At 42.2% G+C, this 25,890-nt stretch overlaps 2 protein-coding genes across 11 annotated transcripts in view; both read right to left on the reverse strand.

The window, feature by feature from the left end:
- LOC129827693 (bromodomain-containing protein 4-like) overlaps positions 1-25,397 on the reverse strand; it is a 128,737-nt gene extending 103,340 nt beyond the window's left edge. For 3 of the 10 annotated variants that reach the window (XR_008755207.1, XR_008755204.1, XM_055888765.1), the window contains exons 1-2: positions 24,872-25,395; positions 8,816-8,933 (exon numbers count right to left, since the gene is read on the reverse strand). Coding sequence is in view for 3 of the 10 variants with exons in the window: in XM_055888765.1 (XP_055744740.1) it covers positions 8,816-8,886 (71 nt within the window). In the remaining 7 variants the exon portion in view is untranslated. Of the gene's footprint in view, positions 1-8,815; positions 8,934-24,871 lie in introns of all 10 variants that reach the window. The other 7 variants (XR_008755208.1, XM_055888768.1, XR_008755205.1 and 4 more) reach the window with 4 other exon arrangements.
- LOC129827692 (transcription factor Sox-3) lies at positions 1,124-2,874 on the reverse strand. The gene has a single exon (XM_055888764.1). It carries the CDS (start codon positions 2,728-2,730, stop codon positions 1,771-1,773), a length of 960 nt encoding a protein of 319 aa, XP_055744739.1. The 5' UTR covers positions 2,731-2,874; the 3' UTR covers positions 1,124-1,770.
- Positions 25,398-25,890: the final 493 nt, after the last annotated feature.

The raw sequence follows: 25,890 nt of genomic DNA on the forward strand, positions 1-25,890 counted from the left end.
AATGGGATCCTAATAAAATAAAATACATAAAATGTGTCTTCACACTCATTCACCCCGTTGAACATGTTGGCGATAAACTGTGCACAATAAAGGAGTGGATTTACAGGTAGGCCTACCGAGATTCACTTTGCCATCTGATATGACTACGTATAAAGGATCCAAAGTCAATATTGGAAAGACTTTGCTGGACTCCACACTGTGAAAAGGAGCGTTATAAACGATTAGATTGAGTCAACGCAGCCTTCATAGTTCACCCTAATATATGGCAGAACCATTCAGAGAACACATTCCATAGAGTCAAGCAGACTACAGTAAATATACCCAATCGACAAACATTCCATTTCGAAATACACTATATTGAGTAGCCTAAGTTATATGTCATGGTTTGGTAAGAAACGAAAGTTAAACTATTGGTTAAAGCAGCCCAGTGGGCCTACAAGCAAACAGTAAGTTAAATTCAGATGAGTAATTTAAAAGATCTTTCTGAAAAGCGAAATTGTTTAAAGTCAGCAATGAAATGAAATGTTAGACCTACACTTTTTATAGGCCCATTGACATTAACATTTTAGGTGCTGCCGTATTTCTCCATGTCCCAGCTATTCCCAACAAAATTGCATAAGTGAGTAACCAGTCAGATACCCGTGTATTTAGTTAAGCCTAAATAGTAATGGGGAAAATTGTTCACCGCAACCAAAGTTAGGAGGGGGAAAAAGCCTATATTTCGATAATTGGAAGATATTATGCTGATCATTAAACAGAATTATTCAAAACAATATTGGGCTATGCAACACTTTACAAAATCTAAATGAACGTATATTTTATTTACTAAAATTAGTGTTTGCAGTAGGTCTATTTTAGGTGGAAGAGGTGATGAAAACTTGAGTTATACAAGACCGTCTTCATCCGTCATGTTTGAGTTCTCATTAGTCACACTTCGTTAGACCCATCGCCTAAGATAAATCACTTTGCTTTTCAATGTTACACTCATTGCATTCTGTGAAGCGGCATCTCCTATGATACCTGACAGATTTCACCCATCAAACTCACGTCACATCCCCTATCGACAAGTACTCATCAGGTGGCTCATACCCCACACAATCACCAAAACACACAGACTCAGTAATCTTGTTTCGTACAAATTTATTCATCATTTAAGAATAGAGGATGGTCTTAAAATGAGTAGAAACGTCAGTTTTAAATAAAACTTCCTCTTGGCCCATGATATGGGTTAACCTGACTAAAAACCACAAAAAAAAGTCCAAAAAAAGGAACATTATAACAAAAAAAACACTATAAATAAAAACTTGCACTTGCGACCCGCAGTCTTACATTTCATTAAAACCTAGGTCATGAAGAAAAAGACTACAAAGATTTGGACACAGCCGACACTGACATTCTACAAATTAAGTGTAAACACGTATGAACCAACTCTCAATCCAGCTTTTCTGAAATACAACGCCTCTTCACGAGGCCAAATGCCCTTTTCAGAGAAAATATGATGGCATTATTCAAATATAGAAGTCCAATTCTTCTACAGAAGCTGATTGCTTATAAATCATGATAAAAGCCTATTTGCAATGCAATTTACTCTGGTGGACTGAACATTCAGTTTCAGGCCAGGATATGTAGTTTTAAAATGCTTTAAAATGGACAACTCATTGAGATAAAAAAAATCAAATGTATTATTGTTTTTTTTAACTACTGAACGGCGATTATTTTAGCAATCAAAATGTTCAAGTATACGAAGTACTTAAGTTTATAGTCATTTTTTCAAATGTGGGTTAGGGGTAGCGTTCCGTTCACGCCAGTCCCCGCGGTCTGATAGTGCGGATGTACACTGTGTAACCGACTGGTCTGCAGGGACGCGTGATCCGCGCTGTCGCCACCGGGAGGCAGGTACATGCTGATCATATCCCTCAGGTCCCCCAAACACGCTCTCTGGGAGTGAGAAGTAATCGCCGGAGGTGGTGAGCTCGGCTCGGTCTTGCACACGGAGGCCATGGAACCCAAACCCATGGCGCTGGAGGTTTGCTGCGTGTATGCGGGGGACATGCTGTACGTGGATGCTGCGTTCATGTAGGTCTGCGCCGAGGACATCATGGGGTACTGGAGCCCTGCCATCTCATACCGGTGCATCTGCTGAATCTGTGGGCTGTTGATGCTGTGATGCTGAGGGTAGGCCAACTGGTCCTGCATGAGGGAGTACGCACTGTTTGTCCAGCCATTCATGTGAGCATAACTGTCCATCCGCTGTCCCACCGAGACGCCGTTGTTGACAGCGTTGGCACCTGGCGCCAGAAGTCCTCCAGGCAAAGAATACTTGTCTTTCTTGAGCAGGGTCTTGGTCTTCCTGCGGGGACGGTATTTGTAATCCGGATGCTCCTTCATGTGCATGGCGCGCAGACGCTTGGCCTCGTCGATGAAGGGTCTCTTCTCCGCGTCGGTCAAAAGTTTCCAGTCTGCACCGAGCCGCTTGCTAATCTCAGAGTTGTGCATTTTAGGGTTCTCTTGTGCCATCTTTCTCCGCTGTCCACGGGACCACACCATGAAAGCATTCATAGGCCGCTTCACCCGGTCCTGGTCGGTGGCACTGTTATTCTTGTTGCCCGCCGCTGAGCCCGAATTGGACTGTGGGAGTGGGCTCTTGATCTCGGTTTCCATCATGTTATACATTCGAACGGCTTTGAAATGTTCACTCTCAGGCGTGGATAAAGTTGAACAAAATACCATCAAAGACAAGAGAGATAGAAATAGTACTGACCAGTCTCATGTGAGGGGGAAAAAGTTGTCAAAAGAAGCTCAGGCAATGTTAGTTTGTCAGGCGCTTCCAATTTCTCAGTGCTCTGAAACAGAACTCTGCAAACTTGTCCGCCAACCTCAGCTGTTATTAGTTCCCGGGTCATGTGATTTGGATTGACAGCGAAACAATGCGTTGCTCCCGACCAATCACAGCACGGCTTCGTCTACCGAATTGAGTTGGACAGTGCTCTGTTTGGGGTTGGAGTTGTAGAAGGAAAGGGATAGATTCAATTTTATACATAAAGAACACCTTATAAAACAGTTAAATTAGATTAAAAACTAGGTGGTTCGAGCCCTGAATGCTGATTGGCTGACAGCCGTGGTATATCATACCGTCTACCATGGGTATGACAAAACATTTATTTTATTGTCTAATTATGTTGGTAACATGTTTATAATAGAAATAAGGCACCTCTGGGTTTGTTGCGTCATGCATAAGAACAACCCGTAGCCGTGGAATATTGGCCATATACCACACCTCCTCTGGCCTTATTGCTTAATTATAGTTAATCTGAAGTAATTCAAACAAACTATACATGTATATATGTATATTGAGATGTTAAAATGTAAGTTACATCACATGCAGGAAACATTTTAGAAAATGGCTAAAATCTTACTGAAACAAACTGAATCATAGCCTATATAGGGTTTTTAAATGAAACGAATAGGTTTGATGGAACAGATCACGTCGACAATTCAAGTCAACTTGATCATCAAATATATTATCCTAATAGTTAAATATATAGGTTTGAGTTTGTAGGTGCTATAGACATGACCGATCATGAAAAAAATAAACCATGCATAAAACTCTAGCAAATCATGTCATTACAGACGTAACTTCATCATTTGTAAGGGGTCTTGGTAAAGAAAAAGGTGGAAATCAAATAATCCCATTCAAGTGGTGACTGGAGGCGTGGTTCCAATGCCTGTATAGATAGACCTATGAGTGCAAAGCAAATATAGAGGCAGAAAAGTGGTATTATTCTCTCCATTCATTCATGAATACTCGCCCCTCCTTAAATATCAAGATGATATCTTAGAATTGGAGATTGGCATCTATATATAACTTGAGGTTAGCGTGCTCCTTCATACAGAAGGGTTTCTGTAAATACTATTTCAATTGCAGCCAATGTCAGACAACAAAACAATTTGTTAATATGTTTAAAAGGTGTGTGCTTGTCATTTTCAAATGGGAATTTATGATGAATTGAATTAGAATGTATTTATTATATTAACATATTGACAAAAAGTCTGATTCATCAAAACAGCATGACACTGAAGATGTTTTAAATTTAAATGTGGGTTACTTAAAATAAACTGCACAGTAAGTGTGCGTAATTGGCACAATATTGGATTAAATGTTTTGTTTACCATGTCCATCGATGTTTGCAAATGCGGATTCACTTTCTATTTCTCGACTAATTTTGGTTAATCTCAGTGGCTAATTCTCAAAACAGCCAACATTGGGAATGGTACAGCGGCGAAAGATAAAACCTTGATACATCAACGACCTCTTGTGGAGAGACGACTGCTTACAGCCTACCTCTCAAGACTTTGTTTTGAACGAAGGGTTGATTGGTGCTCTGAGAAAGTTTATATATATTTACGCTACTTCGTCGTGAAATTCGACAGCTCTCGTGCGTATAACGTTTTCACTCTGCAGTGCTAATGGTTATTAACATGGTCACCGCAAAGACCCAAAACACACGGTTCCTGTTTAGCAGTTGAAACAGAAGTGAGATTTTCTCCCAGCCCTCGGGAAAACTTGACACCTGCTAATGACTACACGCGCTTCGTCCATCAAAAACGTCCTAAATTAACACCTCCGCCACTCAATATAGAGCACCACAGATCTGGGAGCGATTAAGGATTTTAAATATTAACGAAAAGGAATTCTGCACACTAATAACTTCACTATTAAATCTAAAGAAGTTCCAAATGTCTATGTTTTATTTCAGGAACCCATCTAATTTATTGAAATTATGGGTAAGCATATTTATGCATGTGAATTGGATTTCAAAATCGAAAGGGGAGATTATTTGATATCAAAACTTTAAATAGCCTATTGTCACCTCTTTTCAACAGAATAGCATACGATTTACAACAAAATAATTATCAAGGCTTGAAAATACACAGGCTTGACATGAAATAATATAATCTTTAGTCCATGTACCCATAACAATCTGATGTAATGAACAAGCCTACTTTAAAAAAAAACTTTATCTAACTAGGCAAGTCAGTTAAGAACAAATTCTTATTTTCAATGACGGCCTAGGAACATTGGGTTAACTGCCTCGTTCAGGGGCAGAACAACAGATTTGTACCTTGTCAGCTCAGGGATTCAATCTAACAACCTTTCGGTTACTAGTCCAACGCTCTAACCACTAGGCTACCTGCCGCCACAACCAATCTGATTATGTTGAAATATATATTTCCCCATGTTTTATATATGTTTCCACACTATGAGGTTGGAATAATACTGTGAAATTGTAAAAATTATGATAATACCCTTTTATTGTAAGAGCTGTTTGCAAAGACCACCTGAAATTTCAGCCTGTTTTGTTGAGATGGAGTTTTGGCCTGCTTGGTGACTTCCCTAGGTGGTAGATGAGTTAATAGACCAATAAGAAAGAGAGTTCCAAGCCTCTGTCAATAACAGCTCGTTTTCAGTTTTCCCCTCCCCACTCAGGCCACTCCCAGACAGTCCTAGCAAAATTACTGAGAAATTGCTGTTTGCTAAGAAGCAATTGTAGTTTATTTTTCACAATTTTCATTAAAAACCATCACAGTGTAAGGTACTTCATTGTTACCCAGAAATGATTTGATATTGAGATACAAACGGCTGCATTGGACCTTTAATAAATCGAACGAATGGAATTCACTTTCAAAACATGTCTGCCAGAGAAAGAGTAGCCTACATTCAATTTAGTTGAAGACACGGTATTAATGTAAATCAATACCATAGAAACGCAGTTCACACTTGCTATCCAGCTCATAGAACAACATATTGATTTACCTAGACGTTAATCAATTGAAAAGCTTTGTTGATTGATCCGCCATCAACAGAGCACAGGACTTGTCGTTAACCTCTAATTAGTGCTTGGGTTAACCCATCTAATTCAGAAAACAGTTATTTGTTTATCTGTGAAGATTCACAAACTTATCCGCTTGTAATCTTCTTATGGAAATCGACCAGACAGCGGGAAAAGGAAAACTCGAAGTAACCCGGGGTTCGGTAATGAGGGCCTCTGTGCACCTCATTTCCTAATTAACGAAAGCGGAGGGCGAGGAGGACCACCAGCAAAGCCTGCCAGTGTTCGGCCTCAGCGAGCTCCATGCCCCTCGGGCCCCATGGCCTGCAGTCACGGCTTGCAGAAACACACTGTTGAAAGTGTTTGGAGTAAATGTGTGAATGTTCAGGTATGCAGAGTAATGTGCAACCAGCATGCAAACAATGTCAGTTGAGTTACCATATCTGATATTAGTGTATTTCTGAACAAGCCCTTCATTTTAATATGATTCACTTGTCACCAAGGGATGCAGCAATTGAGTGACAAATGAAAATACTATATTTTTAATCAAGTCTTATAAAATATAAACCAAGACACACTAAAGCCTCTTTCGATAAACTGCATCAGTCCCCACAGAAGTCCTCTCAGCAACAATTGGCCAAGAGCTCCCATTCATTGACAGGAACAAGCTTGGGCAACCCTTCAATTCATTTTTCTTTTATAGTCCAATGTATACATTTTTTTTTAAATAAAAATGATTGAATAAAAACGTATTCCTCAAATGAAAGACTATTACATTTACGACCCATCATGTTGAATAATCTCTATTTCACTCCTGATCTGAATCGTATTAATGAGCAGTAAATAAACAATATGGAAATGACAGAAAGGCCCGCTATCGCATATCCGCACAATATGATAAGAGGATATAGCCTACTAAAAAGTATATCATGAACAACGTTATTTGCGCAGGGCTTTAGGCGAATTAAAATTCATTCTAATTCGGTCTAATTGACACAAAAGTTGCATTAATTCCCCCATTGAAAGGGCATGCAGTTAGTCTGCACAATGTCCCTATGCAAGCTTACTGAATAGGGCTTTTGGTCAGAGAAATTGAATTCAGGACGGACAATGTGCTGGAAGGCGCATGGTAAACTGAATATTCTATAATATCCCCCACTGAAAGAAATCTATTAGACATGGCAGTGTATTTGTTTTATAATTTGAATAAAGACTATATACTGATTTAAATCCCCCAATATGAATAGAGAGATTTATCTGTGGTATTTAACTAGCCTTATCAATAGACTGATTAATAAATAACAGTGGTTTGGTTTCTGGCTATAGGCTTTGTTGGCATACATTAAAAGAGAACGTGTGCGGTTAGAAATGCGAAACGGATCCCCGCCGTTCTTTATTTAATCCAAGGGGAAAAACTATCATTTTGGCCTGGGAAAATATGCATATCCCCTCAAACAGACTATAAACCATTGCGTTAGATGTCCATTTAAACCCCACGGCCTCTGGAATCAATAACTTTTTTGTTTCAGCTCAGTGACTGTGGACAAGGCCTTTGAGAAACAGTAATTAACAAAGAATGGGTTTTCAATTACAGCCACAATAGAGACTGTCTCATTAAGATTTGCATGATTTTTGGACCAGGAATGCAAATGAAGATGCAATTTACACACGGTCTGCTGTTCCCATTGTGTCAGTGTAAATGGTTGCGTCTTCTCTCGTTTTACCACAGGTAAAATAATATGCACGGGTCACTTCAAGGAAGGGCAGTAGAGCGGTGTTACTATCCTCATTTGTTGTAAAAGTCGTAACATTTGAACGAACTCATGCTCCTGTAGATATTTAATGTTATTAACCGCATGCCTTGCTGCATATATATTTTAATGTGTTTAATGTCTGTATGTAATGCAAGGTCATTACTGACTGTGGAATCATTTGAGCTTCTAATCACATTTCACCAGAGATTACATAATGTGCTAATTACATTGACAAAATGACCATAGCTTTGAATCACCCAAATTAATGATTTTGCAAAGTTAAATAACGATGAATATATAATAAAAATACATGTTCTATGTCTATGAATAAAACTAAAGGGCATACATTGTTGTTAATTCATTTATAAAATATTGTTAATTTATATTCATTATTCTTATTCATATTTTTGTACAGTATATTTTCAATCGGCTGTCTATAGACTGTTATTAAGACCATAACGTGCCTTGCGTAATAGCCTATGGAACACCAAAGGTTAAGTGTCAGTGACAGACTATAAGATACTAAAATGTTGCGGTTTATTGCTAACGATGAACAACATCATCACTTGCGAATGATTGACTGTTTAGTAATCCTAACGATATATATCCCACTAGTTCGCATCATGCAGAAACTTGTACATCCCTGTGGCACATTAAGTAGTTAGACAGTGCACTATTAGCAGTGATTCATTTGTTCACGGTTAATTTAACATTTATCCATTATGTTAGCACCATTTCGAAAAAACCGTCTATGACAAGGAGTGTAAGCCATCTATAAATACATATTTAGGAAATATGTTAGCTCCATAAAATAAAAACGAAATAATTTGATTTCAAAATAAAACACAAGAGAATGCCTGCACCCCCCCCCCTCTCTCTATGAACACATGGCAGAGAACAGACTATGTAACAACTCCTAAACATTTGGTAATTCCACGCTAATGGTGGAAGAGAGGCTTGTATGTATAGCATCACTGCTCTCAATGCATCCTCATAGTGGGTGTAAAGGAGGGCTGGGGAAGTGGGTTTCATGACAAGCTGAGTGATTGTGAACCAGAGGATGATGCAGTGGCAGTGGATGTGTCCTTCACCGCTAACTGTCTCTGCACCCACATTTAAACTCATGGTTCCTTCATAGTAATCCTTGAGCGACGTTGCTATTGCCATGTAGTCTGGCCTAATGAATCGAGAGAGATGGGGAATGGAGAAGGGGGGGTCTATTCAACTCACCGTGTGTTGGGTTGTGTGACTGCTAGAGCATAATTTCTTCCTCTAGGACCGACCATGTTGTTGAAAGCCATGTCCGTGAGTCAGTCAGTCATTAAGACAGAGGGCCTGTCCTTCATACCTTCAAAGAGAAGAAAAACAACCATTCAGAACAGAACTCATTTCCCTTTTTCACAGGCAGCCAACGAGCTTTAGTGGTGTGACGTCTGTCCACCAGGGCTAATGAAAAGGTCTTGCCACTGCTTCAGATGAGTCATTTGGTGTGTTGTCATTGCACCGACGAGGCTCAGCTCAGCTCTGAGACGTTATATTACGTCCGCACTCACCACCACCACCCAACTGGCCACCTTGTTGGGCCCGCTGGAATGTAAGGGTCTCAATTGAGCTGAGAAGCAAAGACAACATGCAACATGTTGTTTTCCCCCTGTAGCTGTTTGGGAGGAATGTCTGAAACTGAGGTTTTCCCCCCCAGCAGCCCAAGCATGTCGTTGCTCATTGTGTTCCAGTGTGAGGAGGGCCGGCCCACGGCTGCTGACACACACAGTCCCCGGTGTAATCTCTTTAACCCGTCACTGTCATCAACAGACAAGGCGTGACCACCCAGCACTCTCTCTGCTCCATCTCACTTAGCCAAGAGAGTGTCCTGAGGCTCGCCACCTTGGGATGTATTGCTCTTGCTTGGTGTCGTACTCGTGGTCGCGTCTATAAACACTTTTTCTCAAGCACACCCACCGACTCGCCTACTCACCGACACACATCCACACACTCACTGAGAAGACAGCAGCTCACCTTACAGACAGAAGACGCAGTCACTTTTGAGCTACAACTCTCAGGCCCAGTGGAGGCTGCCTAGGGGAGGACGGTTCATAATAATGTCTGGAACGGTGTCAGGGAATGGCATCAAAACATGTGTAACGGATGTGAAATGGCTAGCTAGTTAGCGGGTACGCGCTAGTAGCATTTCAATCAGTTACGTCACTTGCTCTGAGACTTAAGTAGTGTTGCCCCTTGCTTTGCAAGGGCCGTGGCTTTTGTGGAGCGATGGGTAACGACCGTGCTTCGTGGGCGACCGTTGTCGATGTGTGCAGAGGGTCCCTGGTTCGCGCCCGTGTCGGGGCGAGGGGACGGTTTAAAGTTATACTGTTACATTGATGCTGTTGACCCGGATCACTGGTTGCTGCGGAAAAGGAGGAGGTTGAAAGGGGGGTGAGTGTAACGGATGTGAAATGGCTAGCTAGTTAGCGGGTACGCGCTAGTAGCATTTCAATCAGTTACGTCACTTGCTCTGAGACTTAAGTAGTGTTGCCCCTTGCTTTGCAAGGGCCGCGGCTTTTGTGGAGCGATGGGTAACGACCGTGCTTCGTGGGCGACCGTTGTCGATGTGTGCAGAGGGTCCCTGGTTCGCGCCCGTGTCGGGGCGAGGGGACGGTTTAAAGTTATACTGTTACACATGTGTTTGATGTATTTGATTCCATTCCACTGATTCCGCTCCAGCCATTACCACGAGCCCGTCCTCCCCAATTAAGGTGCCACCAACCTCCTGGGCACAGGCCTACATTTAGTCAGGCTGTAGCAATAGCTGCTTCCTCTCTAGAATATGTTATTTTAAATGACTATTGCGAACACTAAAACATAGTGGGTTGTTTACTTGTCTTTTTAGAATAAATAACACACACTTAATGTGTGAATATGTTGAATAGACTTAGTCAAGGCAATGGTAGGCAATCATTTTATGATGCCTTAAGTAAAATATGCATTTTATATAAGGGTTATTGACCAATGTACCTCAAAGCTTTAATGAACGTATGTCACATAAAAAGGGCATTAGAAAAGAAGCATTTTAAATGAATAGACGCTTTCAATTTGCTCCCTGGATCACATTTTAAAACAATAATCCCTTACTTTTAGTATGGACAATTAAAAAAACATCCATAACAGCACATTTGGTATATGGTGCGTTAAATTAAAAAAAGAATACTGAAATACCCTGAATTATTAGATCATGACCATTCAAAGCAAATTTTGATTCAGTTTTAATTAAGCAGAAAATGTCATATGTTTTTTTCTACTGAGCCACTGAGTCAAGCTGGCTGTTATAACAATTCATTGTTTTAAAATGAGGATGTAACATGACTACTTCTATGTTTGCGTGAGAGCAGATTCGGTTGCTGAGAACTTCCTCAACTGAAAAGGCCCTCGTATTAAAATGTGTTGTAATCTCTATCATCTCAATTGACCCTATGGGCCAATCACCTCCATCCATCTCCTTTTTGTATTAACTGTAGCCCTGTATATGTGGTGGTCTGTAACCTCCTGGATTGCTAGTCAATGGTTCATACTTGCACCTTCGGTTTTTTGAGAGGTTCTTGGAGGAAACTTTTAATGGTTCAATGTAGCAAAGGGTTCCTTGGAGGAATCCTGGGGTGGAGGCGAGGCTTGGTAGGGGCGTGGCTTTAAGATAGATATTAACATAAATGTAATTCCTGTTCATCTGTCCTGCTGTGTATGTTCATGTTGAACACTGACAGTTTTGTAGCTTCAATTCTGGTGTGAACCTTTACACAGGGGTTCGTCGAATACCCTTTCAGAGGGTTCTTGAAAGACCATTTCCAGAGGGGTTTTCTCAAGGAGCCTCCGGTGTGGCAACCCAAAAGGGTCTTCAAGACACCTTCACTTCTAAGAGTGTACAGTATGCTTAATGTTATACTTACTGTTATAGGCTGCTGAGGTTATAACACAATACCCTGTCTGTCTGCAGGCCGATGATGCCATCCTGTTTAGTGACGTTGTCGCTTGTAAATCACCTTTTATGAACCACCTCTGTCTACTCTACGTTATCGTTTTAAAGACTGTTATTGCCTACTGCATGGCTAATTACAGCACTCATTATTTCTCGTGTATCTTTTGAATCATTGCCATGTTCTACAGTTCCCCAAAAACAATAGAAACGTTCTCCTTTTTTTGTTTGGGAGAAAGTGCTGAAGCATCATTTTCTTTCTTTGCGCCATGCCCTAGCAAGCGGCTGGCTTTTGTTTTAGCCATAATTGAGATCCCACTAATCTGGCACCTTTAAAAAAAATTAAGCAGTCTCTTTGTCGAGCCTTCATTAGTTTAAGATAGTATTGTGAGAATGCGCAATTAATTTTCGGAGTGTATCTTGAATTAATTAAAAACATCCAATTTTGTAATATGATTAATACCATGAAGTTATCTGTATTTTCCCTAAAAATGTATATATAATAGGAATACTTTTGTGCATTAATTGCAGAAACGGAGGCTTTTACAGTAGCCAAAGCTGGCTGAGGTAATTACAAAATGTAATTTATTATATGTTTAAGAGAGAAACAAACAAGTATAAATTGATAGATTAATCATGAGCGTCATTAAACCTAATCTGCGAGTGATTTGGAGGAAAATGACAAATCTCTGTTGCGCACCAAGCTCTTGATAATGGAGATAGTGGCCATACATTTAGTCTCAGTCACGGTCTCATTAAAAGAGGCATAATTTAATTAAGAGTTAGCCATCGCCCTCCAAATATATTAATTACCTTGAGCGTGACGAGATGCGTTTGGGTGATTACTGGTGGTTTCATTACAGACAGTGTTCTAAATTCAGCCCAAACTACGGTGGGGAAGTAGGAGTGTTGACAGGTTAATGGATGGCCTGGCCTGAGTCTGAAAGGAGGGTGCTGCTGGTGGCACCTTCCCTGAGGTAACGAGGGGTGAGCTGAGCTCACTTTGAGAGGTGAGACAGAGGACTGTGCTGCCGGTTGGATCTCCAGAGGTAGCAAGACATCAACTCACTCACCGCCTTACTAGGGTCTATAAACACACAGCGCATTGGAAAGTATTCATACCCCTTTACTTTTTCAAAATGTTGTTACATTACAGCCTTATTCTAAAATGTATTAAATAGTTTTTCATCAATCTACACACAATACCCCATAATGTCAGGCAAAAACTGGTTTTTAGAAATTTGGGCAAATTTATGAAAAACTGAAAAACCACATTTACATAAGTATTCAGAACCTTTACTCCTTACTTTGTTGAAGCCCCATCGGCAGCGATAACATCCTCAAGTCTATTTGTGGAGTTTCCCCATTCTTCTCTGCAGATCCTCTCAAACTCTGTCAGGTTGGATGGGGAGTGTCACTGCACAGCCGTTTTCAGATCTCTCCAGTGATGTTTGATCGGGTTCAAGTCAGGGCTCTGGATGGGTCACTCAAGAACATTCAGAGACTTGTCCTGAAGCCATTCCTGTGTTGTCTTGGCTGTGTGCTTAGGGTTGTTGTCCTGTTGGAAGGTGAACCTTCTGAGGTCCTGAGCACTCTGGAGCAGGTTTTCATCAAGGGTCTCAAGGGTCTCTCTCGATCCTGACTAGTCTCCCAGTCCCTGCCGCAGACCAGAGAATCTTCTTTCTCATAATCTGAGAGTCCTTTAGGTGCCTTTTGGCAAATTCCAAGCGGGCTGTCATGTGCCTTTTACTGAGGAGTGGCTTCCGTCTGGCCACTCTACCATAAAGGCCTGATTGGTGGAGTGTTGCAGAGATGATTGTCCTTCTCCCATCACCACCTAGGAATTCTGGAGCTCTATCAGAGTGACCATCGGGTTCCTTGTCACCTCCCTGACCAAGGCCCTTCTCCCCCAATTACTCACTTTTGCTGGGCGGCCAGCTCTAAGAAGAATCTTGGTGGTTCCAAACTTCTTCCATTTAAGAATGATGGAGGCCACTGTATTCTTGGGGACCTTCAATGCTGCAGAAATGTTTTAGTACCCTTCCCCAGATCTGTGCCTCGACACAATCCTGTCTCGGAGCTCTCTGACAATTCCTTCGATCTCATGGTTTGGTTTTTGCTCTGACATGCACTGTCAACTGTGGAACCTTACATAGACAGGTGTGTGCCTTTCCGAATCATGTTCAATCAATTGAATTTAGCCCAGTTGGACTCCAATCAAGTTGTATAAACATCACAAAGATGATCAATGGAAACAGGATGCACCTGAGCTCAATTTCGAGTCTCATAGCAAAGGGTCTGAATACTTACGTTACTAAGGTATTTCTGTTTTAAATTTTTAATACATTGCCAGAAATGTCTAAAAACCTGTTTTTGCATTGTCATTGTGGGGTGTTGTGTGTAGATTGATCAGGAAAACAATTAATTTGATCCATTTTAGAACAAGCCTGTAACGTAACCAAATGTGTGAAAAGCATACTGCTTATGTAGACTTTGAATATGGGCAAAGTCTACATAAGCAGTAAGGAAAGTCTGGAATGAGGACAAATCTTTTTGGGGAGTTTTAACACGGAACATTAGAAAATACAGCTACCCCCTCAAAAACACACTTCCCACCACATGACCATTACATCAGGACTGACACCATTCTGGAAAATAAACAGACCACAGGAGGCTGGTGGCACCTTCATTGGGGAGAACAGGCTCGTGGTAATGGCTGGAGTGGAATCGTTGGAATGGCATAAAATATATCAAACACACGGTTTCTATGGGGTTGGTCCCATTCCATTTGCTCCGTTCCAGATATTATTATGAGCCGTCCTCCCCTCAGCAGCCTCCACTGAAACAGACAGGATCAAATCACACTTACAGGACATTAGGCTCTGTATATTACTGACAGAGAACATTGAATGGGGGAAACAGGCTTTTAGGAATACTATCAATATCTAGGAATAGACTTACTAACGTATCTATGGTCCAGTACTGGGTGCCATAATCCTGATGGTTTGTCATGGTGTGCTTTGTGACACTACGTTCAGAGCCAGTGTCTTTCACTTGTACAGGGGATTGAATAAAGAGGATGTAACGGTCCTGACCAGTTTTATGTTGTTTTTGTACGTGTAATTGGTCAGGGCGTTAGTTTTGGGTGGGCAGTCTATGTTATCTGTTTCTATGTTGGTTTTGGGTTGCCTGGTATGGCTCTTGATTAGAGGCAGGTGGTTTGCGTTTTCCTCTAATTAAGAGTCATATTTAGGTAGGGCGTTCTCACTGTTTGTTTGTGGGTGATTGTCTCCTGTGTCGTGTCGATGTATGTACCATACGGGACTGTTTGGCTGTTCGTTTTCGTTTCGATGTCGTCTGTTTCCTGTCCGTGAGTTTACGTGTAGTTATGTAAGTTTATGTTCAGGTTTCGTCAACGTCGTTTTCTTGTTTTGTAAATTTGAAAGTGTTTTGTGTTTCGTGTTGCCATCGTCGTATTTATAATAAAGATGGCTTATTTCCCTGAAGCTGCATTTTGGTCTGATGATCCTTCTCTCCTCTCCTCGTCTGAGGATGAGGAGAGCGACAGCCGTTACAGAGGATCTCAGTCAGAAGGACACAAACACTATATGACCAAAGGTAGACCTGCTCGTCGAACATCTCATTCCAAAATCATGGGCATTAATATGGAGTTGGTCCCCCCTTTGCAGCTATAACAGCCTCCACTCTTCTGGGAAGGCTTTCCACTAGATGTTGGAACATTGCTGCGGGGACTTCAGCCACAAGAGCATTAGTGAGGTTGGGAACTGATGTTGGGCAATTAGGCCTGGCTCGCAGTCGGCGTTCCAATTAATCCCGAAGGTGTTCGGTGTGGTTGAGGTCAGGCGTCTGTGCAGGCCAGTCAAGTTCTTCCAGACCGATCTCGACAAACTACTTCTGTATGGACCTCGCTTTGTGCACGAGGGCATTGTCATGCGTAAACAGGAAAAAGCCTTCCCCAAACTGATGCCACAAAGTTGGAAGCACAGAATAGTCTAGAATGTCATTGTATGCTGTAGTGCTAAAATTGCCCTTCACTGGAACTAAGGGGCCTACCCCAAACCATGAAAAACATCCCCAGACCTTTAGTCCTCCTCTATTAAACTTTACAGTTGGCTCTATGCATTGGGGCAGGTAGTGTTCTCCTACCATCCGGCAAACCCAAATATGTCAGTCGGACTGTCAGATCCATGCTTCAAGATTGTTTTGATCTCGCGGACTGGGATATGTTTCGGGTGTCCTCTGAGAATAACATTGAGGTATACACAGACACAGTGACTGAGTTCATCAGGAAGTGTATACCCAAACCAAAAAACGTGGTTAGATGGCAGCATTTGCAGAAAACTGAAATCGCGAACCACCGCATTTAACCACGGCATGGTAACCTGTTGGGGATGGGGGCGCTGTTTAGACTACTTATGCTAATTTGGCTAATTTTTTAAACGGCTTCCCACAAAATCCTTGATCGTACAATATGCATATTATTATTATTATTGGATAGAAAACAGTCTATAGTTTCTATAGGAGTTGAAATTTTGTCTCTAAGTGGAACAGAGCCCATTCTACAGCAATTTCCCTGACATGGAGTCAGATTTGAGAAATGTTGGCCACTCTTCTGAAGTCATTTAAAAGGGCACTGTCGTTGCTATGACTATACGGACACTTCTTACGTCTTCCCCTGGATGCCTTTACGTGATGACGATTCCAACGGGGTCGATTGCACGTTCACAGGCCCTACAAATGAAAAAACCCTGAAGCTAGTCATTCTTTGGGAGCTGCGTCATGAGCAAAGTGGACACCGGCGCGCACCTGTTCCAAGCGTTAGTTTAGCCTGTTATATTTCTCCGGTCATCTTTTCACTCGTTATAGGAGTTAAAAACATCATAAGGTAGTTAATTTAAAGCGTTTTATAGCAATTTATATCCGTTTAGTGCGATTTTGGGACATTTATTTTTGCAACGATGTGAAAAGTTGGGCACGCTTTTCAGTTCATCCCGAACGCAGTTGACTTTTCCACATGGCAAGAGGACAGCTTTCCACCAAAAGACGATTTCTCCCAAGAAAGGATCCTTTGCCCAAGATACTGATGGAAGAACAGCTCAAGGTAGGACATTTTTATTATGATAAATCGTGTTTCTGTCGAAACATTTTAGTGGCTTAGGACGCCATGTTTTTTGACGTAGCTTCGCTTGGCGCAAATTGTATTGAAAAGTAAGGATAAATTAAAAAATGTAATAACGCAATTGTATTAAGAATTAAATTGTCTATCAATCCCTGTCCACCCTATATTTTTTAGTCACGTTTATGAGTATTTATGTATAAGAGTAGATCACTGTCTAAGTGGCGCAAGGACAAATTCTGACCAGCTGAGTTACATTTCACATTGTCTAACCATGATTTTGGTGGCTAAATATAAACATTTTCGATCAAACTGTATATGCATGTTGTAATGTGATGTTACAGGAGTGTCATCGGAAGAATTCTGAGAAGGTTAGTGAAAAAATTAATATATTTTTGGCGATGTTGACGTTATCGCCCACTTTGGCTAGAATCAATGCTGGGCTGCTATGTGCTATGTGCTATGCTAATATAACGATTTATTGTGTTTTCGCTGTAAGACACTTAGAAAATCTGAAATATTGTCTGTATTCACAGGATCTGTGTCTTTCGATTCGTGTATGCTGTGTATTTTTACGAAATGTTTGATGATTAGTAGTTAGGTAAACACGTTGCTCATTGTAATTATTCTAGTCCATTTGTGATGGTGGGTGCAATTGTAAACTATGCCATATACCTGAAATATGCACTTTTTTCTAACAAAACCTATCCCATACCATAAATATGTTATCAGACTGTCATCTAATGAGTTTTTTTGTTGGTTAGGGGCTATAAATATCTTAGTTTAGCCGAATTGGTGATGGCTACTGGTGTTGGTGGACAAATAAAAGATGGTGGATTATGCTAATGTGTTTTTAGGTAATAGATGTACATCTTTACATATTGTGTCTTCCCTGTAAAACATTTTAAAAATCGGAAATGTTGACTGGATTCACAAGATCTGTGTCTTTCATTAGCTGTATTGGACTTTAATGTGTGAAAGTTAAATATTTAAAAAAAATATTTTTTTTGAATTTCGCGGCACTGGTTTTTCAGTGGGGGGGGGGGGGGTGTGCCGCTAGCGCCACGCTGATCCTAGACAGGTTCATGGTAACTGGGAATATGGTTGAATACAAACAGTGTAGTTATTCCCACCGTAAGACAATCAAAAAGGCAAAACGTCAGTACAGAGGCAAAGTGGAGTTGCAATTCAATGGCTCAGACATGAGATGTATGTGGCAGGGTCTACAGACAATCACGGACTACAAAGGGAAAACCAGCCAAGTTGCAGACACTGACGTCTTCTTGCTCCTCAACAAGCTAAACACTTTCTTCGCCCGCTTTGAGTATAACACAGTGCAACCGACGCGGCCCGCTCCCAAGGACTGTGGGATCTCGTTCTCCGTGCCCGACGTGAGTAGGACATTTAAGCGTGTTAACACTCGCAAGGCTGCCAGCCCAGATGGCATCGCTAGCCACGTCCTCAGAGCATGTGCACACCAGTTGGCGGGAGTGTTTACGGACATATTCAATCTCTCCCTATCCCAGTTTGCTGTCCCCACTTGCTTCAAGATGTCCACCATTGTTCTTGTACCCAAGAAGGCAAAGATAACTGAACTAAATGACTATCGCCCCTTAGCACTCACTTCTGTCATCATGAAGTGCTTTGAGAGGATAGTTGAGGATCCTATCACCTCCACCTTACCTTACACCCTAGACTCACTTCAATTTGCATACCGCCCCAATAGATCTACAGACGATGCAATCACCATCACACTGCACACTGCCCTATCCCATCTGGACAAGAGGAATACCTATGTAAGAATGACGTGCATTGACTATAGCTCAGCCTTCAACACCATAGTACCCTCCAAGCTCATCATTAAGCTTGGGGCCGTGGGTCTGAACCCCGCCCTGTGCAACTGGGTCCTGGACTTTCCTGAAAGTAGGAAACAACACCACTACACTGATCCTCAACACAGGGGCCCAACAAGGGTGTGTGCTCAGCCCCCTCCTGTACTCATTGTTCACCATGACTGCATGGCCACGCACGCCACCAACTCAATCATCAAGTTTGCAGATGACACAACAGTATTACGCCTGATTACCAACAATGACGAGACAGCCTACAGGGAGGAGGTGAGGGCCCCGGCGGGGTGGTGCCGGGAAAATAACCTCTCCCTCAACGCATACAAAATGAAGGAGCTGATCGTGGTCTTTCGGAGACTGCAGTGGAGAGTTCCTCGGTGTACACATCACTGACAATCTAAAATGGTCCACCCACATAGACAGTGTGATGAAGAAGGAACAACAGCGCCTCTTCAACCTCAGGCTGAAGAAGACCCTCACAAACTTTAAAGATGCATAATTGAGAGCATCCAGTTGGGCTGTGTCACCGGCTGGTATGGAAACTGAACCGCCCAAAACCGCACGCTCTCCAGAGGGTGGTGCGGTCTGCCCAAGGCATCATAGGGGGCACACTGCCTGCCCTCCAGGACACCTACAGCACCCAATGTCACAGGAAGGCCAAAAAGATCATCAAGGACATCAACCATCCGAGCCAAGGCCTGTTCACCCTGCTATCATCTAGAAGGCTGGGTCAGTACATGTGCATCTAAGCTGGGACCGATAGACAGCTTCTATCTCAAGACCATCAGACTGTTAAATAGCCATCACTAGCCAGCTACCACCCGGTTACTCAACCTTGCATCTTAAAGGCTGCTGCCCTATGTACATAGACATGAAATAACTGGTCACTTTAATAATGGAACACTAGTCACTTTAATAATGTTTACATACTGTTTTACTAATTTCATATGTATATACTGTATTCTACTGTAGTAGAATACAGTATAGTATACAATAGTATAGTAGTCAATGCAACTCTGATATATTTATATATTTATTTTACGTTAAGATTAGTCTGTACTGTTGTGAATTGGTAGATACTACTGCACTGTTGGAGCTAGAAACACAATAATTTTGCTATACCAGCAAAAATATCTACTAAATATGTTATGTGACCAATACAATTTTATTTAATTTTAGATGGTAAAGGGTGTTTCATCACTCCAGAGAAAGCGTTTTCACTGCTCCAGAGTCCATTAGCGGTGAGCTTTACACCACTCCAGCCGATGCTTTACATTGCGCTTGGTTATCTTAGGCTTGTGTGCGGCTGCTCGGCCATGGAAACCCATTTCATAAAGCTCCCGACGAACAGTTCTTGTGTTGACGTTGCTTCCAGAGGTAGTTTGGAACTCGGTAGGGAGAGTTACAACTGAGGACAGATGATTTTTACGCGCTATGCGCTTCAGTACTCGGTGGTACTGTTCTGTGAGTTTGTGTGGCCTAACACTTTGCAGCTGAGGCGTTGTTGCTTCCACTGCACAATAACAGCACTTACAGTTGACTGGGGCAGCTATAGCAGGAAAGAAATTTGACGAACTGACTTGAAAGGTAGCATTCTATGACGGTGCCACATTGAAAGTCACTGAGCTTTTCAGTAAGGCCATTCTACTGCCAGTGTTTGTCTATGGAGATTGCTCTGCTGTTTGCTTGATCTGATACACCTGTCAGAAATGGGTGTGGCTGAAAAGCCGAATCCACTAATTGGAAGAGATGTCCACATACAGTATCAGTCAGAAGTTTGGACACACCTACTCATTCAAGGGTTTTTCTTTATTTGTACTATTTTCTACATTGTAGAATAATAGTGAAGACATCAAAACTATGAAATAACACCTATGTAATCATGTAGTAACCAAAAAAGTATAAACAAATCAAAATATATTTGAGATTTGAGATTCTTCAAAGCAGCCACCCTTTGCCTTGATGATAGCTTTGCATGCTCTTGGCATTCTTTCAACCAGCTTCAAGAGGTAGTCACCTGGAATGCATTTCAATTAACAGGTGTACCTTGTTAAAAGTTAATTTGTGGAATTTCTTTCCTTCTTAATGCGTTTGAGCCAATCCGTTGTTTTGTAACAAGGTAGGGGTGGTATACAGAAGATAGCATCATTTGGTAAAAAACCAAGTCCCTATTATGCAAGAACAGCTCAAATGTTTATTTTTTTATTTCACCTTTATTTAACCAGGTAGGCCAGTTGAGAGCAAGTTCTCATTTGCAACTGCGACCTGGCCAAGATAAAGCAAAGCAGTGAGACAAAAACAACAACACAAAGTTACACATAAACAAACGTACAGTCAATAACACAATAGAAAAATCTATGTACAGTGTAAGCAAATGTAGAAGATTAGGGAGGTAAGGCAATAACTAGGCCATAGAGGCAAAATAATTACGATTTAGCATTACCATAGGAGTGATAGATGTGCAGATGATGATGTGCAAGTAGAGATACTGGGGTGCAAAAGAGCAAAAAGATAAATAACAATATGGGGATGAGGTAGTTGGGTGTGCTATTTACAGATTGGCTGTGTACAAGTACAGTGATCGGTAAGCTGCTAGAGAGGGAGATATAAGTCTCCAGCTTCAGTGATTTTTGTAATTAGTTCCAGTCATTGGCTGCAGAGAACTGGAAGGAAAAGCGGCCAAAGGAGGTGTTGGCTTTGGGGGTGACCAATGAAATGTACCTGCTGGAGCACGTGCTACGGTTGGGTGTTGCTATGGTGACCAGTGAGCTGAGATAAGGCGGGGCTTTACCTAGCAAAGACTTATAGATGACCTGGATCCAGTTGTTTTGGCAACGAATATGAACTGAGGGCCAGCCAACGAGAGCATACAGGTCGCAGTGGTGGGTAGTATACGGGACTTTGGTGACAAAACGGATGGCAATGTGATAGACTACATCCTGTTTGCTGAGTAGAGTGTTGGAGGCTATTTTGTAAATGACATCGCCAAAGTCAAGGATCGGCAGGATAGTCAGTTGTACAAGGGTATGTTTGGCAGCATGAGTGAAGGAGGCTTTGTTGCAAAATAGGAAGCCGATTCTAGATTTAATTTTGGATTGGAGATGAGTCTGGAAGGAGAGTTTACAGTCTAACCAGACATCTAGGTATTTGTAGTTGTCCACATATTCTAAGTCAGAACCGTCCAGAGTAGTGATGCTAGTTGGACGGGTGGGTGCGAGCAGCAGTCGGTTGAAGAGCATGCATTTAGTTTTATTAGCATTTAAACGCAGTTGGAGGCCACGGAAGGAGTGTTGTATGGCATCGAAGCTCGTTTGGAGGTTTGTTAACACAGTGTCCATAGAAGGGTCAGATGTATACAGAATGGTGTCGTCTGTGTAGAGGTGGATCAGAAAACCACCAGCAGCAAGAGCGACATCATTGTTGTATACAGAGAAAAGAGTCGGCCCGGGAATTGAACACTATGGCACCCCCCACAGAGACTGCCAGAGGTCCGGACAACAGGCCCTCCGAGTTGACACACTGAACTCTATCTGAGAAGTAGTTGGTGAACCAGGCGAAGCAGTCATAAATAAGCAAAGATAAATGACAGTCCATCATTACTTTAAGACATGAAGGTCAGTCAATCCAGAACATTTCAAGAACTTTGAAAGTTTCTTCAAATTCAGTCGCAAAAAACCATCAAGCACTATGATGAAACTGGCTCTCATGAGTACCGCCACAGGAAAGGAAGACCCAGAGTTAGCTATGCTGCTGAGGATAGGTTAGAGTTAGAGTTACCAGCCTCAGAAATCGCAGCCAAAATAAATGTAACAGACACATCTCAACATCAACTGTTCAGAGGAGACTACGTGAATCAGGCCTTCACGGTCGAAATGCTGCAAAGAAACCCCTACTAAAGGACATCAATAATAAGAAGAGACTTGTTTGGGCCAAGAAACATGAGAAATGGACATTAGACCGGTGGATTTTTGGTTCCAACCGCCGTGTCATTGTGAGCCGCAGAGTAGGTGAACGGATGATCTCTGCATGTGTGGTTCCCACGGTGAAGCATGGAGGAGGAGGTGTGATGGTGTGGGGGTGCTTTGCTGGTGACACTGTCTGTGATTTATTTAGAATTCAAGGAACACTTAACCAACATGGCTCCACAGCATTCTGCAGCGATACACCATCCCATCTGGTTTGTGATTCGTGGGACTATCATTTGTTTTTCAACAGGACAATGACCCAACAAACCTCCAGTCTGTGTAAGGGCTATTTGACCAAGAAGGATAGTGATCAAATCAAAATCAAAACAATCAAATTTATTTATATAGCCCTTTGTACATCAGCTGATATCTCAAAGTGCTGTACAGAAACCCAGCCTAAAACCCCAAACAGCAAGCAATGCAGGTGTAAAAGCACAGTGGCTAGGAAAAACTCCCTAGAAAGGCCAAAACCTAGGAATAAACCTAGAGAGGTACCAGGCTATGAGGGGTGGCCAGTCCTCTTCTGGCTGTGCCGGGTGGAGATTATAACAGAACATGGCCAAGATGTTCAAATGTTCATAAATGACCAGCATGGTCAAATAATAATAATCACAGTAGTTATCGAGGGTGCAGCAAGTCAGCACCTCAGGAGTAAATGTCAGTTGGCTTTTCATAGCCGATCATTAAGAGTATCTCTACCGCTCCTGCGGTCTCTAGAGAGTTGAAAACAGCAGGTCTGGGACAGGTAGCACGTCCGGTGAACAGGTCAGGGTTCATAGCCGCAGGCAGAACAGTTGAAACTGGAGCAGCAGCAAGGCCAGGTGGACTGGGGACAGCAAGGAGTCATGATGGAGTGCTGTCTCAGATGACCTAGCCTCCTCAATCACCCGACCTCAACCCAATTGAGATGTGTCACAGCCGTCAAATGAAGAGGACCAAAGCGCAGCGTGGTGAGCGTACATATTCCTTTTATTAGGATGACACAATCAAAACAATAAACAATACAAAAACAACCGTGAAGCTTAAGGCTATGTGCCACAAACAAAGTTAACTTCCCACACCGAAAGGAGGGAAAAGGGCTACCTAAGTATGGTTCCCAATCAGAGACAACGATAGACAGCTGTCCCTGATTGAGAACCATACCCGGCCAAAACATAGAAATACAAAATCATAGAAAACAAAAACATAGAATTCCCACCCCAAATCACACTAGAAAATAGTAAAACATAGAAAAACCCTTGAATGAGTAGGTGTTTCCAAACTTTTGACTGGTACTGTATATATTTTGTATATATACATGTAGTTTACTTTGTGCATATGACGGTACTGAGTTGAATCGTAATGCTCACAGACAAACACAGTCCCACAACAGGGGTGAGATCAGTGCAGCTGAAGAGGACAGCTCAATGCCCCGGAGACTGACGTGTCAATGGAAGATACAAGCTGCTGCTGAGCGGAAAGGAGATGAGATGTCTCACAGACTCACTGCACTCCTCACTGACAGTAACACAGTGACACTAAGCTACCTCCAACTGGAGCTCATTCACTCTCATTGATCTTTTCCTCTTGTCTTTCACTCCCTCATTCCCTCACTCACTCACTCACTCACTCACTCACTCACGCAAACACAGATGCATGTGCTTGTACAAACACATGATCAGCCGCGTAAACACATGGAGGCATTCAAGCGTATGAAGGGAGTAGTGAATCGTGCCATGCATTACATAAACTGTTACGAGCTTTGTCTTTGGAATTGTCTTTGAAGTTTAATTTAGATTTTATTACATCCCTGTGCACTAGGTTAACATGTCAGTACATTACAGTCAACAAGCTGTATTGGGTCTGTCAAACCGTCACATTTATTTTGAAAACCACCAAATTGCCATTAGTTTGAGTTTGAGCTCTGATCTAAAGCGACATACCTGCTTTGAAAGTCACTTTAATCACATGATCTCTTCTGTTGGCCCTGTCCACCTTGTGTAATTTCTACTAACTTGCCGCTCAATAGACACACAATATACAATCATGGCATCCGGACCAATAGGTGAAACCTTTACAGAAAATGCGATATCTGTATCATCTGTAGTCATTTAATATTTTTGCCAGACTGGACATGAAAATGTTTCCATGATTTATCTTAAAGTGATTGCATTCCTCCCCAACAACTTTGTACATTAAAACCCTATGACTCAGATGGACCGCAAACTTATTGCCGTTAGATTTTCTGCTGTCTTGGAGCTGCATAGAGCTACAGAGAACAAAACTCTGAGAACAGAACATACCATACAACACATACCATCTCTCTCTACACCACCCTCCCACTTTCCTCCCTCACAATTCCCAACCACCACCAAATCACACTCAGACACTCACCCATCTCTGACTGGCCTCCGGGGCTCCTGCTCTCCGATCCCTGTGTGAGGTGTCACACGTTCAGTGGCTCCCAGACGACAGGTCCAGTGGGATGGGGCCTTGGGATGAGGAAGGGCTCGCGGCGAGAACTGACGAGTGGGTGGAATGCCCAGCCCCATGCAGACGCAACCGGCTGGGCTAAGACAGGGACGAGAGGGGCGGCTGCTCCTGTCTCCTCGATCCCACCTGCAGCAGAGCAAGAGAGGGAGAACCAGGCAGGCGCCTGTGGTGTCTCTTTGCATGCTACAGCCGAGCCCTCCCTGCTCTGGGACCCATCTCATTCAGCCAAGATTGCTTCATACAAAGTTGACAATGCACCAGTGAAAGCCATTGTTGATATTCAACATTTTTTAAATAGCTGAGCAGAATAGACAACATGGCAGGCCGTAAAACTTGGCAAGGGAAACTGACCTGGAGCTTCCCAGTTTGAAAAGGGCTACAGTGCAGCGGGAGAGAAGAGAGAGGAGTCTCTGTGTCAAAAAGGAGTGCTGGTGTGAAAAGAGGACAAAAACAAAACGTCTCCTATCCCAGGGGAATGGACTACAATGCTTGTTGTGTGGCGTTGAAAGGACAATACCCTCACCGGGTCAGAACCATATTAGTATTCAACAGATCGTATTAATACAAATATAACAATGCAGTCAGTGTTATCAGATTCACTGTAATACAGGATGTTGTATTTCTGGACTTCATAATATCCTCAGAAGTCATCTGAGCAGGTTAACTTAATACAAGCATATTAGTGATTAGTGGAGTTAAAACTACAAAACCATTTTCTGTATTTACACCAATGCCATTAGAGGCTGATCTAGCCCTAATGTCCATAGAGATAGTGACAGTGAGGGCCATCCATCCACTTCTGGGATGTTGTTCTGATGATCCCCCTTGACGCGTCCTGACAGCTAATGGTGTTCTGTTTCCGTCATTGTCACCGTGACAACCCTGCAGATTGATACAGACATTTAAGAAGCCTTTAACCT

Source organism: Salvelinus fontinalis, chromosome 29, assembly GCF_029448725.1.
Source record: "Salvelinus fontinalis isolate EN_2023a chromosome 29, ASM2944872v1, whole genome shotgun sequence".
In the NCBI taxonomy this organism is placed as follows: domain Eukaryota; kingdom Metazoa; phylum Chordata; class Actinopteri; order Salmoniformes; family Salmonidae; genus Salvelinus; species Salvelinus fontinalis.

What these genes read in the sequence shown, in the direction of transcription:
- LOC129827692 (XM_055888764.1), bottom strand. Translation starts at nt 2,730, where the DNA reads ATGGTATTTTGTTCAACTTTATCCACGCCTGAGAGTGAACATTTCAAA.